Consider the following 16,093-nt stretch of genomic DNA (forward strand, 5'->3'; position numbering starts at 1 on the left):
CCTTGTTAACAAGGAGAGTTCAGTGTTTGTATGAGTTTAAGGCTTCCTAGTGCTTTCCAGCAGGTATTAGAGAAAGTGCTAGTCACAGGGATGCTTAAAGGTAAGATTGAAAAGAATGCACTCTGCAGTGTGCACTAGAGAAGTTAGATGTGAAAGTAGGTAACTTGAGTTTTACCTGTTTAAAAAGTTAAGGTTTAGTGGAGAGTTACTATTTTTAAAACAGCAAGATGGATTGAAAGGGTGGTCACTTTTGTATTTTGGTACTATGAAATACTGTAGGATGGCCAATAAATTTAAATAATTGAAGGGGTGGGATTTCAAAAATGATGATTTTGTGATTACTCACATAAGCCAGTGAAAGTAGAGAGAAATGAGATATATGGTCAGATTAACATAAGAGGCGGGCAACTAGAAAGACAGTGGTATTTAACAAGACAACTTAAATGGATGGGAGGGCGGGAAAAAATTCTGCCTGACTCAGAACAGAGAGAGCTGTGGTCTCTTTTGATGTTTTAATATGCTGTTAAAACAGAATGCAAGCAAAACACAAGGTAAAGAAAACAAACTACAGTATTCAAAATATAGAAAGGCAATACAGTAATACAAAAAATAAAAGCAAACTAACCTTTCCTTCACAGCAAAGTGTAGCAGAGTCTGGATGAGCCTTTCTGGTATTTCTGGCTTCCAAAAGCTTCGAATGAATAAAACTTCTCAGAAGCTGTACTGAAGAAGTAAGAACAGCACCAAGGAAAATGAAGTCTGGAAATGCAGCAGGCTTACATGAGATTATATGAGATAAGATCACAATGCTGGGTGAGATACAGAAGAGATGGCTCCTGACCATATGTGCAGTATGGGGAGAAAATTTGTCACAAATGACTGGAGAATAAGCATCCTGGTGTCAGTGTACAAGTTCAGAGGGGATATTTGTAACTGTGGGCAGTGTGGAGGTTTCAAACTCCCCTCACAAGTTCATAGGTAGGTACTAGGCTATTGGCCCTAGGGCCTGTACAAGCCTAGCCAAAAAGGTACCCTGGCTTTCGCCACCCAAGAAAATTATTTTCTTGTGCCCCTGTCAAGCAGAACCACAGAAGTGATTCCCGGGGTGAATTTCCTATTACCCATCCAATCATCAAGATTTTTCTTAAAGAGTTCTAATGAGGAGCTCTGTTTGACATAGATAGGTAGTCTGTTCCAGAGTATGGGAAGTCTGGGACAGGAATCTATCCCTCCAGCATGTTCTGTTTATTGTGGTGACAAGGTTTAGCCCCCTAGAGCGTGTAGCTCGGAGGGATTGGGATTTCTTTAAGTGGAGCGTGTCCAACAGCTCTGGGTTTGACATAGCTTTGTATGTTAGGCAGAGATCGCCTCTGAGTAGGCGATATGTGACGGAGTAAAGCTGGAGTTTTTTGAGACAGTCTGCGTAAGGCATCTGTTTGAGGCCAGTAATCCTCTTTGTGAGGTATTTTTGCGGCCTTTCCAGTTGTTGTAGATGTCTTGTGAGGTACATACCAAAAGGGGCATTGTACTCTATAATGGGTCTAATGAGTGATGAGTAGAGGGGAACAATGACCTCTTTTTTTCTGGATGAGAAACCTTTTGTGATGAAGTGTGCCACGTAGAAGGATTTCCTGAGCACTGTGGTAATGTGATTATCAAAGGAGAGACTACTGTCCACCTGTGTCCCAAGGTCTCTTATCACACTTTCAGTGTTAAGTAGACTACCGCCTATATGGTAGTTCATGGGTACAGAGTTTTTACCAAAGGGGATGACAATGCACTTTTTGGCATTGAGCTTGAGACCATGTCTTTGACACCAGGCATCTGTCTCAGTGAGGCCCTTTTGTAGGATGTCCACATCGTTAGGAGTTTTGATTATGGCTCCTAGTTTGCAGTCATCTGCAAATTTATTTAGCCAAAGACCTTCTGTGTTAGCCTGTACTTCAGAGAAGTAGATACCAAACAGGAGAGGAACCAGGACTGAACCCTGTGGTACTCCACTTGTCACTGGTCTGAAGTCTGATTTGGAGTCTGCTACTTTCACAGTGTGGGTTCTGTCAGTAAGCCAGTTGGCAACCCATCTTGTGACATAGGGATTTATACTTAGTTTAGTGAGTTTATCTATAATTCCAGAGTGGGGGATGGTGTTGAATGCCTTGGCGAGATCTAGATAGGCTGTGTGAACCACCTTACCCTCATCTATGGCTTTGGTGACTACTTCAAAGAAGTCTATCAGGTTTAGGAGACATGATCTGCCTTTTGCAAACCCAAACTGTGTGGGGTCCAGAGTTTGGAGATCTCCAATGTCTCTGTTTATGAGTTCCATGATGATACGTTCCATGGCCTTGCATACTAGGCTCATCAGGCTAATAGGGCAGTAGTTCCCGGGGTCTGTTGTGGCCCCCCCTTTGTGGAGTGGGATACCTGTCACGGTGCGCCATTCAATGGGCACAAAGCCTGAGGTGAGGCTATGATTGAACATGGTACTTAGGTAGGGTGCCAGTTCATTCTGTAGTTCATGTAGAAGGCAGCCTGGGATGTTGTCAGGTCCCATGGGTGCTGTGTTCTTGGCTTTGGAGAGTGAGGTTTTTACCTGTGCAGCCGTGATTACAGGAACTTTGCATTCCTCCGGTATAAAGATGGGCCCTTTAGGGGGTGAGAGGGGGGTAAAGTGTTGAAGAACAGTAGAATGTAAGATGGGAGATAAGAAGTTCAGATTCAGACATAGAATCAGCACAAATAACCTCATGTCTGCAGTGAAACGGATAAAGGAGAACACGCTAGAGCTGAAGAAAAATTCAGACTGGGCATTCAAAGGCTTCGTAAAAAAACATATGATAAGATTTCAAGGAAGCTGATTTAGGGAATTGTGCAATGGTCCAAAATTCCTGAAACACTGATAGAAAATGCAGGCTATGGACAAGGACCCAATGATACAAATAAGAACCATGTCCAGACTCAATAACGGGTTCTCAGTGAGAGTGGTTTTCGATTACAGTTTAGTTTTAAGCCTACTGATGTTCATACCTGTGATGGACTAAGGGGCTCAGCTCTGACCCTTTGCTAGTCGTATGAGTGATGGGCTTTATTAGCAGACAGATCAAAGAGGCCAGCTCATCAAAGCTGCTGCATGCAGATTATGTAAAAGTACAAGCATATTCCGAACGGGAACTTCAGCAAATGTTGCAGGGATGAAATGCAGAACTGAAGGCATATGGAAGTGAACTGAGCACAGCCAAGCCAGTTGTCTGGACTTTGCATGGGAGTAAAATCGTAAGAAGCTGAAAACCGAGACGGAAAGAAAATAATGAAACACGTTAAACGTTTCAAGCATCTGGGATGGTGGTTGAGGAGAAGAGATGTCTGAGAAAGAAGGTCAAAGCTAGAAACAGAGGGCTGCAGCCCACTGGCACAGAGTTCTAGGCCATGTGTGACAGAAAGATGCCAAAGAACCTGAAAAGTAAGATGCTCAGATCGACAGTTTGGCCAGTATGTCTGTATTGAACAGAAACCTGGGCAGTGAAGGCAGAGCAGTTAAGGAAGGTAAAAGTGATGGAGATGAAGTGCCAGAGATGGGTGGTAGGATGCTCACTGTGGGACAGATAAAGAAATGAAGACATCAGGACAGAAGACAAAGTAGGTCCAATTACAGAAAAGGTCAAAGGGAACAGATGAGGTTGGTTTGGGCACCTGTGCAGGAAAGCAGAAGAATATATCTGTTTAATTAAATTTGAGACAGACAGTAAGAAGGCAACATGAAACAAGGGTGTTCAGCGATGAGATGGAAGGATTAAGTGAGAAAACAAGTGCAGCGTTTAGATACGACTGTTAACGAAGGTCGGAGCCCGGCATTGAATGGAAAGGCAATCACTGATGCCAAACACTGACCCCATGTAGAAAAATGGGGAAAGGGGTTGGGGATTTAGCCTGTCACTCTAAACAAATCCCAAGTCACTCAAACTATCTATAGCATCTGAATAGTGAACTCACGCCTAAAACAGAAATATGTAAATGAAACATTATCTATAGCATCTGAATACTGAACTCACGCCTAAAACAGAAATATGTAAATGAAACATTATCTATAGCATCTGAATACTGAACTCACGCCTAAAACAGAAATATGTAAATTAAACATTATCTATAGCATCTGAATACTAAACTCACGCCTAAAACAGAAATATGTAAATGAAACATTATCTATAGCATCTGAATACTGAACTCACGCCTAAAACAGAAATATGTAAATGAAACATTATCTATAGCATCTGAAAACTAAACTCACGCCTAAAACAGAAATATGTAAATGAAACATTATCTATAGCATCTGAATACTGAACTCACGCCTAAAACAGAAATATGTAAATTAAACATTATCTTTAGCATCTGAATACTGAACTCACGCCTAAAACAGAAATATGTAAATGAAACATTATCTATAGCATCTGAATACTGAACTCACGCCTAAAACAGAAATATGTAAATGAAACATTATCTATAGCATCTGAATACTGAACTCAGGCCTAAAACAGAAATATGTAAATGAAACATTATCTATAGCATCTGAATACTGAACTCACGCCTAAAACAGAAATATGTAAATGAAACATTGTAACACTAAAGTTTCATTTTATAAAAATGAATGGAGAAGGAAGGTTAATAGCAGATGTTTTATCGAGGCATCCAGTTACATATGATCAAGGGTTAATCGGAAGAGAATCCAACGTGGGAGAAGAATAAATAAACCTCATGGCAATAAGTTGTGTTCCAAAAACTTTCACAATGACTGAAGCAAAGAACAGATCAAATAATTATATAGTCAGTATCCCACAGTTTAAAAACATTCATTCAGGTATGCCCATGTCATAAAATCAGAGAATAAATGGAACATATTTTCAGCCTTAAGACATTTGCTAATACCCAGTGTAAATTTGCTTTTTTACCTGATAGCAGTGCATGCTGAGACAAGTGATATTAGCTATGCTACAGTACTACAGATCGCACACAATAACTGCAATGGCAAAGGACAGAGAAGGGGAAAAGATGTGCTTTTCAGATATTGACAGTTGTACAGGAGTCCGGATATTGGCAGTTGTACAGAAGTCATTATTTAGTGCTGTCTGCCTCATCAAAACAATGCGCAATTCAGAGAATCAGTGCCTATACAAACATTAGAATGTGCATGCTATCATATGATGACTGCATTATATGCCAGATTGAAGACGTATTACTTCTACGTCCGCTAGTGCAATATGAGCTGTAGATGAGTCACCATTCAACAGACATGAAATTCTGCATTGTTGCCAAATATTTTGGATTCAGACATAGTAAGATGGCAGACACCTTTGCTGTTCTACATCAGTGAACTTGTTTAAAGCTTTATGAACATACTGGTCATAGAACTACCCAAAACAAAGCACACTGTAGAAGCAATATGCTTATAACTTCTTGAGAGGCTAGACATCAACTCTAAAAATCACTAAAGTATATGCTCTGCATACATGTTTTTAAAGACTAATTTTAAAACTAATCTGCTTTCCTATAAGCAGAAACAAATTATGATAACAGCATAAGAAGTGACAAATACAACAAAGAAAGTTAAGATGAAAGAATGCGATAAAAGGAGTCACTTGCTTAGCATAAATTTTAAGACGAAAGACGCATTCTTTCCAATGCATCTTGGTCGAACTTAGACAGAAATGGCAAAATATTAAAGCGGCTTTTAAGCAAATTCTTTCCGTGGGAAAGAATTCCCTTGGCTGCTTCGTTACTTTGCCATTTTCGGCACTGTAGTGCGGTCTCGGAGTTGGTATATTTAAGTGGGGGGGGTGTGGGGGGCAAACCCCCCACTTAATGTAATGTTTAAAAGTGTTTTGTTTTTTATTTTTTTTTGTTGGAACAGCGACTTTTTTCCCTTGGAAAAAAAATCGCTGTTCTGACAGTTCGACATTGTAAGCTTTCGCTTACATAGGGTCGATTAATCACTGTTCACTTTTTTATCTAATATAGACCCTTTAGTACATTTGTTTAAAATCTTTGGCTGACAAAGGCACTCCCTACGTTTACATAGTATTATACTGCATAAGTTATATCAAATGTTCATTGTTTGAAAGATAAGTGCAGTGTAAGCCGGCACCGCACATTTCTTAAAAAAAGTTTACCAATAAAAGTTACAAATACAGTGATTTTAAACTTTCATATAATTCTGAGAGAATTAGTTTTACTAGTTCTGACCATTACAGTTGGTGCAAGCTGTACTTACCATAACAGTAGATGTTCTCTTAAGTCACTAATATAGTTGCCTTTCCTAAATGGGTTGGTATCCTGCTAAGAGTATAACAGAGGGCCAGTCTTCCAAAGGATTTTACACCCCCCCCACCCACACACACACATATGAACCCAGGCAGCTGTGTCAAAATCCTGTGTTACGAAAACAGCTGCTTGGATGCCAAAGTACTTCAGGACATTCTTGCTATAAAAAAAGAGGGAGGCTGCTGTCCTAAAAAAAAACACATAAATCAGGGAACGAAGTGGTTACTTCATCATAAAGTGCTGCTGTTGTAAACTTAGTTATATGGGTAGATTACCATGGACTTATTCACCCTGGGAGGAAGAAGAATTAGGATCCAGGAGCCTCTGGAAAATGGTCCTAGCAAAGTCTGTTCTGAACCTGAAAAAGGAATCTGGTTTGTAATGCTTTGAAAAAGAATATATAGAGAACCAAGTAGCTATTGCCATAACTTCTAGAGTCCACCACTTTTCAATGTGCCATCAAAGAAAACAAGGCTCTGGTACAATGTAAATTGATCCCCCTTGGAACCGTTATACCACAGTGGGAATAAGAAAAAGAAATAGCAAGGGAGGAGAGCTTTCCGGAAATCATTTTGACACAGGTTACTCTTTCTGTCCCAATCAAAGAAATCTATAGCTGTCCAGCTTTCCTAAGGGACTTAGTTCTGTCCAGATAATACCGGAGTTGCCTGTGCACACCGAGAGTATGGAGACTACTGTCTTCTGGTTTAGAGGTTCAGGAAGGAATGTGGGAAAATGATAACTTGATTTCAAATAAACTCCAAAACTCCTATAGGCACAAATGAAAGACTTGTTCTTAAAATACCCCTATACTGAGGAATGCCAAATAGAGTCTACCCACCATGAGGACTTACAACTTTCTTGCAGATGTCAGAGCGATAAACAAAATGATCTTCAAAATGATGAACTGAAAAGCAGCCAGGTGTGCTACTTCAAAAGGAGACAGATTCAACTTTTACAGCAAAAAATTAGGATCCCAACAAGGTGCCACCTGTATTATAAATGAGCTTAAATTATAAATTAGCTTAAATGCAAAGCCCATTTCAAGATCAACCTGCTGAGAGTCTGAGAAGAAAGAACAGGACCCATGGGCAGGCATGCTGAAATGGCCAACAAATACATAGTTTCATAGATTCATAGATTCTTACTAGGCTAATGACCCGGGGGGGGGGGTCTTTCTATGCCAAGCCAGGTTTTCCCAAAGGAATAACGATGTCCAGTGTCTGAGTAGGACATTGAGGGCCAGGCATTTATGAAAGTTGTAAGACAGGCCAGAGGATAGTAACTGACACATATAGTAGTACCAGTGGTACATAACCTCTAATTCGGCCCTATTTATTAGAGTCGCACCAGCTATAACATCTTTTCCACATACTAACATAAGATTTCCTAGTAGCAGGATTTACTGCCTCTCTTTGTACCTGTTGTCAGTCCTCAGAAACAAGGTACTTAAAAGGCATCAAACCTGAATCATCCAGGCAGTTATTTAGTTGTAACTGTTTCAGAGGGGGATGAATCAAGCTCCCCCAGTCATGTCTTTGAGGAAACCTGTGGCAATTGCCATTTCCAGAAGAATGGAGAACCACTGTTGTCTGGACCAGAAAGGAGTCACCACAAGTATCTTTGGAAAGTCCTTCTGAATATTCAGAATGACCCTTGATATCAGTAGAAAGGGTATAAATAAATAAACAAACATTCCCGTCCACAGCAATGAAAATGCATTTTGTTGTCCACTTGTGAGGAATCCAGAAAAAGAACGTGTTGAGTTGCCTGTTTTGAAAAGTGGCAAGCAGATCTAATTAAGGTGCTTCCACAACTGGATCAATTATTGGAAGGCTCCTCCATTGATTTCCATTTGAGTGGGTCTATCCTGGTGCTGTTCAGCTTGTCTGCCACTTCATTTTGTTCTGATGGATCATGGTTTGCTTATGAGGTTAAATAATGCTTCAAAGTGACTTTCCAAGCTACCAAATTAGGAGGTGCAGCACTCAGGAGGATAAAAGAACTCTTATCAAACTAAACTAACAACTCAGAGGACAAATAAAGTCTACCAAAGCCAAATTTGAGGTAAGTTTGGCCTCCCAGGCCAAGAACAACCACAAAGCATTCTTTAGCTATGTCCGCAGCATCAAAGGCAATACACAATTGTGTGCAGAGCACATAGTAAATGCAGCCACCTATACTGAGCCAGAAGATACAGCAAACCTCCTGGCTGATAAATTCAGCTCCAACTTTCCCCCTCTTTTCCCTTCAACTTTCTCTCAGGAAATACCATCAAATTAACTCCTGCAGCTATCACTAGGGAACAGGTCCTTAATGCTCTCTCTGAGACCAAGAACATTGCATCAATGGACCTAGACAGTATCCCAGGATGCATTCTAAATGGAATTTCTATTTAACTGTAGCCTCCAAACAGGCTTCATGTATCATGAATGGAGAATGGCAAAAGTAATTCCTCTGCACAAAGGTGGGCCATCAACACACCCTGCAAAACTACAGACCCATAACTCTCACTAGTCTTATATGTGAAGCCATGGAAAGAATGATCATGGAGATGATCAACAGAGATTTAGTAACAGAGATTTAGTAACAGAGATATAGTAACAGAGATATAGTAACAGAGATATAGTAACAGAGATATAGTAACAGAGATTTAGTAACAGAGATATAGTAACAGAGATATAGTAACAGAGATATAGTAACAGAGATATAGTAAACCTCCAGACACTGGACCCAACCCAGTTTGGTTAGGTCAAGGGCAGATCATGCCTACTCAACCTGGTGGACTTCTTTGAGAAGATCACCAAAGCAATGGATGAGGGCAAAATCGTTCACACTGCCTACCTTGACCTGGCCAAGGCATTTGACACAATACCCCACTCAGGCATTGTTCACAAACTCAAGAAGTTAGGTAAAAACTTGTATGTCACCCAGTAGATAGCCAAATGGCTTACAGACAGGACCCAGGAAGTTAGAATTGGGGAGTCCACCTCTACTATGAGACCAGTCACAAGTGGAGTCCTTCAGGGATCAGTCCTTGGACTACTCCTTTTTCGCATTTACTCCTCAGAAGTCAAGGCCAATGTTAGAGGGCTCTGGCTGACTAAATTTGCAGATGATTGCAAATTAGGAGCTGTCATTGAATCTCACACTGACGTAAATGTCTTCAGGTGGAGATGACACAGACAAACATTTGGTGTCCGAGCCATGGACCAAAACTAAATGCCAAGAAATGCATAATAGTATCCTTTAGGATGTCCTCCATCCCTGGTAACTATCACATTGACAACACACCCCTTAGAGATGACACAGTAGTCAGGGACATACAGACACACATAGATAATAATCTAGCCTTTGATCATCACGTGTCTACAGTGGTGAGGAAAACATTCCATGTTGCTCAGCTTATAAACAAAGGTATAGCATCTAAGTCCAAGGAAATCATTGTTCCACTGTATTTGGCATTTATCAGACTTATCATTGAGTACAATGCCCCCTTTGGTAAAAGAATACAGGATGTAAGTAAAATGTCCTATGCAGACTCTTTCAAGTACATATCCCTGTATTCTGTCTCCTACAGGTTTTTGAGGAGAGATCTATGCCTGGCATACAGGGCATTGTCAGACCCCACTTTGATGGACATCCTGCATATCCACAAAAAAAACAGCACCAGAATTACCTATTCTAAAGACTTAAACCTTGCCTGTTATACAAACAGGACCTGCTGGAGACACAGGTATGTATCCCAGAGACTACCCCATCTATGGAACAAGGTCCCCATCCATGTGAAGCAGAGTTCCTCCCAAACCCAGTTCAAGTGCAACTTGGACAGTTGGATGGGGCACTGAAAATTCATCCCTGTTTGGCACTTACATCTCTAATGAACACAGGCAACCTGTAAACTGTTCATCTCCCAGGCCCTTATTTACATTTATCAAGGGTATCAGAACTTGTCAAAGATTTGGAATGGATGGCTAGGATTAAAAAGGTCCTTGTGGTCATTAGCCTAGTAAATACCTGTGAACCTAAGAACGTATGAACCATAGTCAGCATACAGAGATGGTAGCTCAAGTAGTTTATTTATGCAGCACATCAGTGTGATGTTGTTTGTAACAACCTGCAAAAGTAATTGGGCTACAAGTGGTGAAGAGATTATATAGCTGGATGTCTTTCACATTAATGTGTTTTGGCTTGTTTCATTTGTTCCAAAGACCCTGCACTTTGACCCTAAGTGATACAACTCGTACTTCAAAATCTGATGCATGTGTTGTGATGTAATGAGCAGGGGATACGAGACAAAAGTTCGAAGAAACCTGGTCAAATAAATTTTCTCTTCACAAAGCCCAGTATTAGAATCTGGAAATCTACTGGATAGAAATGTTAGCCTTGCAAGAGGAATCATAAGAATCATAAAAGCCACAAATTGTAGAATCCTGAGATACTCTCTGGCTGACATCTGGAACTGACTGGAGAAATCTGGAAGAGTTCTAGATCAACCCCACTTTTTCTTGAGTTAGGGATGTCTTTGCAATGGATGAGTTTATAAGCCATTCTTTAAACACAATCCTGTGAAGTCGAATGAGGGAGGATTTCGGGAAATTTTTCTGGATACCAAAGTCTAAAAGGAGCTTTCTTTTTCATGTAAGTGACTCCTGACACTTGAAAAAAAAAACACTCTGCAAAGATAAAAAAGTAATCTAAATAACGAAAGATGTGAATTATGTGGCAATCACTGGATCTAGATATGTTGTTAACACCGTTGGAGAAGTGTTTGACCCACATATTAATGCAGAGAACTTAACAAGTAACCTTGAAACAGAAAATGTTAGAAAACGTCTGAATTCCATGGCAATGGGAAAGTCACGATAAGTATCTTTCAAGTTCAGAATTACCAGAAAACATGGCTGAGGTATCCAGACCTTGCTGTGGTAGACGGAAGTCCTACTGCTTACCAGTGGGAGTGGTGAGCATTGTACTGCCTATATATGTTGGGTGTTACGTTTTGTATAGTTTGTGGAAACAAAGCTACATGCAGACTCTTTCTTTTCTGACCATCCTTTTAATATGAGAGGCACAGTGTTTGGGGCAATGTCTGGTTATGCTATGATCAGTGTTGGAGATGCTGAAGGCTTCAGAATGTATAAATGCACACACTTGGCCAGGGGCAATGACTAATAAGGTAAGTTGGACAGACAAAGAAATAAGGAAATCAGAGCAGAAGCCAAAGTAGTTCCAGCTGTCGAGATTGTCAAAAAGAACACATTAAAGTGGTTTGTGCACGAACGCATGAAAGCTGAAGGCACTGTGGTGAAGATGATTTGGGACAGACGGGATAAAGGCAAGAGAAAACAAGGATGTTCGGCAAAGAGATTTATGGATTACACGAGAGAAGAGAAATCACAGAAGGAGGTAGGAGAGTGCATGAAATTGAGGAAGATGGTGACAGTTGATGTGACACCCTGACACCATATAGAAAATGGGAAAACGGTTTGATGATAATGATTTGTGTATCACATGTGGGGCACTTTTGTTTGTTTGGGCAGATTTAAGACTAATGAATTAGGGAGAGGACAGCAGGTAGTTTTGGAAAGGCAAAGGGATGATCTGTTGTGTCCAGTGAGGTATGATTTGTCCTGGAGGAAGTTGGTTGTCTTTAGCCCGAGTTGTTTAGTTTTTTGTTTCTGGATGGTCGAGTTGTACAGCGCGTCGGGAAGAAGGTGTTGAAGTGTGAAGAGATTGCAGAGGGTAGATATTCCTCTCGCTCATTTCAGATTTGTAGAGCTTCACATGTAGTAGCACAGGGTAAGCCCACTGGGGTTATTAAGGAAAGGATATATAGCTGCTTAAGGCATTTCAGTGGTAGGAATGAGTGGTGTGGTATGTTACTATGTGGGGTTCTGTGGTTGTAGCTTGAATGACACTGTTCTGTTTTCTGAGTGGTCTGGGAGCCCTGCCACTTTGTTTCCCCTTTTTATGTCTGCACTTACTCTAACACTTGCAAAGCTAAGGAGATTTGGAGCTATCATGACTGACCCAAGCAAAATAATTAATTCTGTCATCTGAATAGTTGAGCTGAAGCACTTTTTTATCATTCCACACTACACTGACAATACATATCTGACCCCTGACCCCTCCCTGATCCCTGAGTATCATTTGTATTTCTGCATAACAGTCTCAAGTACAGTTAGAATCTGATCAGTGGTCATTAAGTAGAAACAGATTAATGATATTGTGTAACTTGGACTGCATGTATATATAGAGGTCACTGTAGATGTAGTGTACTATAATGTAATCAAAGTGCAGGGTGGCACAATCTGCACACAACACACAAAGATCATATGAATGAAATAGGTGCATACGTAGATCATAGTTCAAGAACAATATTCATGTTGGGTCAACTACAAATTCATGAATCTCAGACACTCGAGGACCACCATCTCTTAGATTCAGAAATCTTGTAGCTAGCATGGCCTACCTACCACTTTTGCAGTAACTTGACTTCATGTTCAGTCAAGGTGGTTAGCTGTACAGAGCAAGAGGGAAGGGGTTGGATAGTAATTTAGAGTTTCAGGCAGAAATCAGGCTTGAGGGTTTAGGTTTAGGAAATGGGAGGTGAGCTTCATGGTTAGAGAGTGGGATGGGAATTTAGGGTTAGGGAGAAGACATGGAGTTTTAGGTTTAGGGAGCGACTGTGGAATTTAGAGTCAGGTAAGGGAAAGTTGAGGTTTAGGTTTAAGGAGTGACTGGAAAATGTAGAGGTAGGGAGGGAGAGTAAAATGTTATGTGATGAGGGAGTTTTAGGATTAGAGTTAGGGATCTTGTAAGGCTGTGCAGCTTAATAGAGGTGGGTCTTGGGAGGGCTGGGTGATTAAGCAGGATCAAACTAGTGGAAGCTGGGGTGCTTGACATTTAGAGCAAGTGTATCACAAGCTACAAGCATACTGGCACTTGTAGTAGACCCATTCAGGTTAGACTTCAAGAGATATTACTTTTCCAAAAGAGTGGTGATACATTACACAGCTTAACAGACTGGTTGATGTAGAAGTTTTGTTAATAATGGTCTTGAAAACAGCCTGTTTTCTGTGGAGAAAACGTAATGTGCAAGCAAAAGAGTCATAAAAAAGATGTAACTCGGATATGGAACTAGCACACACAGCTGATCTTGTACATTGTCCTGCTCTTCTGTTCAAATATGTGTATAATGAATCTAACTAACAGGTACCATGAAACACTATGAAATTGTTTCCTTTTAGATGATTTAAAATGTTTAAGGAGCCATCAAAGATCCTTTTAATTTTAACAAGAGTGCAGTGAAGGTATTGTATCTTAAAATGTGACATAACATACAATAAAGTGCAGAAATCTAGCCGTAAAAATAATATGAGAACACGACTGGAGTGTGATTTAACAGATGATTGCAGGCCGTCACTGCATATTTAAAATTTGACAAGAATATTAAAAACAATGAATCATGTATTAAAGTAGTTATTCCACTTAAAATCGTATGGCGAACAGAATGCAAAATATAGATAAATAAAAGTAGATGTCAAATATACTCTTTCAGCCTGATACATGGAAGTAGGTTGACTCCTGTATTTAGCAGTATTCTGACTTTTGAATCTATAAGTGTAAGATAATATGTTTACTTAAATATGCACTAGAACATTCTGTTTTTCTTCGCAATAATCCATTATCTAATTTTCACAAAGGACAAAGGTCATACTTTGCACAGTTAACCTTTCCCTGTTAACTGCCAGCTGTTAAATTTAAGAATAGGCCTAGCTGTTATGTTTAGCACATTTCAGTCTTTTAAATTGGCTTGGCAAATTAAGGAGTGCATATGCTTCAATCATTTGTTCTGCCATGTGCATTGATTTATTTCACTGCTACAATCATTAAAGCACAACACCCAGATTACTGATGGTTTTTACTTAGGAAATGAAAAAAAATGGTCTCCTTTAACTAAGGTTTTAACAACGGTGAGATGCATGTCTATGCTTAGAAATGTAACATTGCTTCATTATTTGACAGAGAAGTATGCATTGTTCTTCAGGTTTCTATAATGGGACTGCTTTGAATACAAGTTGTTCAGTCCTGTTGTAAGTAAAGGAGAAAACCTGGTAGATTGTCTCTTTAAATCAGATCTGCAGTGTTGAAGGAGCCTTTAGCAGGCATGGAAAGAACCATTCGTTGCTCTGCAGTAGGGAACATGACCAGATAGACTGGAACAGGCAGTCAGTAAAAATGTTCTTTCTTTATCATGCACTATATTAAAACCATTCCCATGGTTACGTCTCCAGCTTTTCTTGGTAGCTTCCAGTTTGTTGGAAAAGACAGTCATGCTGTATTCTTTATGAAGGAGTTTTAAAAAATACTGAAGAAGACCTTGTTGTGACTCGCATTTTAATTTTTCTTCTTTTTATTGTGCACGGCTCTGAAGCAGCAGCTTCATTTCATCTGCCACAGACTGTGTCTGCTGGGTCTTCAACCTTGATATCTGTTGATAACTCTCTTGGCAAGGTACAGTTTATTGTCCTCTGGAATGGGTAACTATTTCCCAGGACTGGAAAGTCATAATTTGCAGGAGATGGAAAATGCTGGGATGTTGGCATGCCATTTGTTTCTATCCCACTAGGTAAGCATTTTATTTTATAATTATTACACCTGTCCTGTCCTGTTTAACTACATTAAAGCACGCTCTGCTTTCTCTTTATCTTGCAGTCTGTTTTGATTTATCATTTAAACACAAGTATTGTCTAGCATGCAGTAAACTACCTGATACTGTTAACAAGTCAGAAAATGTCAAAGTCTACTCATTCACCCCGGTGTATATGCCACGGGGTAATCTTTGTGTGGGGCAGCAACCCAGATGTCATTAATGCTTTCACTAAACTAAAGACAGCATAGATATTCCTACAATGTGTAGATATTCCCTTTGTAAAATCCAGATTCAACAGGCAGCTAAAGATAGTGGATTCTTAATAACAAATTGTAACATGATTTGAAACAGGTGTTTCAGCTCTTTCACTGCTAGTACATAAAATGAACAGTCTTAATGTTGTGTTACTCAGGTAAGTATGCAGTAAAATGTAATTTATAAAAACATCATGGAGTGTTCTTTTTGTGTTTTTTTATGTTAAAATAAGTAGTTACCAATTGTATTTGTACCTATTTTGAAATCCTTTTCTTTTGAAAGTTACAATAAAAACCTGCATGTAAAAACAGGTTTTGCAATATAAATCTCCTGTAAGTATGTCGACAAGATGAATATTAATACCGAATGACCAACAATAGGCAATGTTATATCCATATAGACTGACTTAAGTAAATATGCTGTAATATGACATGGAACCTTTATGTTTGTTTCAAAGAAGATTTACATAAGCAAGTGTCTGATTAAAGTTGGACTTTCTATAAATCAGAATATTTTATGAGATTAGAAATATATTCCTTCTACATTTTTCTGAACCAATATACTATATTTACAGATGATTACAGCTCTGGGACACCAGCAAACCTACCACTGCTAACCTAACTTGCTTAGTGCTGGGTATTTACCTATAACACACTTTTGGGATTTTGATCTTCTAGATGGACAAAACGGTCAGTGGGCAAAGCGGTGCCACAGAAATCTTGTTGGAATAACCTTACTATCTGTGCATACAACACTGTAAAGTCTGAGTTCTAATGGTAAGTGGACTTACTACTCATTTTATGTAAAGCAGAAGTCTGACAGAATTCAACATAAATATGTAAGATTTGTATACAAATACAATTCACA

The 16,093-nt window shown here is 39.6% G+C and overlaps 1 protein-coding gene across 2 annotated transcripts in view; it reads left to right on the top strand.

The window, feature by feature from the left end:
- The first annotated feature begins 14,313 nt into the window (after positions 1 to 14,313).
- The window catches only part of ADGRA1 (adhesion G protein-coupled receptor A1), a 1,550,322-nt gene continuing 1,548,542 nt past the window's right edge, over positions 14,314 to 16,093 (top strand). The window contains exons 1-2 of one of the 2 annotated variants that reach the window (XM_044056875.1): positions 14,314 to 14,947; positions 15,801 to 16,002. In XM_044056875.1, coding sequence (XP_043912810.1) covers positions 16,000 to 16,002 — 3 coding nt within the window. In that variant the 5' untranslated portion in view covers positions 14,314 to 14,947; positions 15,801 to 15,999. The remainder of the gene's footprint in view (positions 14,948 to 15,800; positions 16,003 to 16,093) is intronic. The other variant, XM_044056876.1, reaches the window with a different exon arrangement.

The sequence above is a fragment of the Protopterus annectens genome, chromosome 14.part0 (genome assembly GCF_019279795.1).
Source record: "Protopterus annectens isolate FY-2018-M chromosome 14.part0, PAN1.0, whole genome shotgun sequence".
NCBI classification, from domain to species: domain Eukaryota; kingdom Metazoa; phylum Chordata; order Ceratodontiformes; family Protopteridae; genus Protopterus; species Protopterus annectens.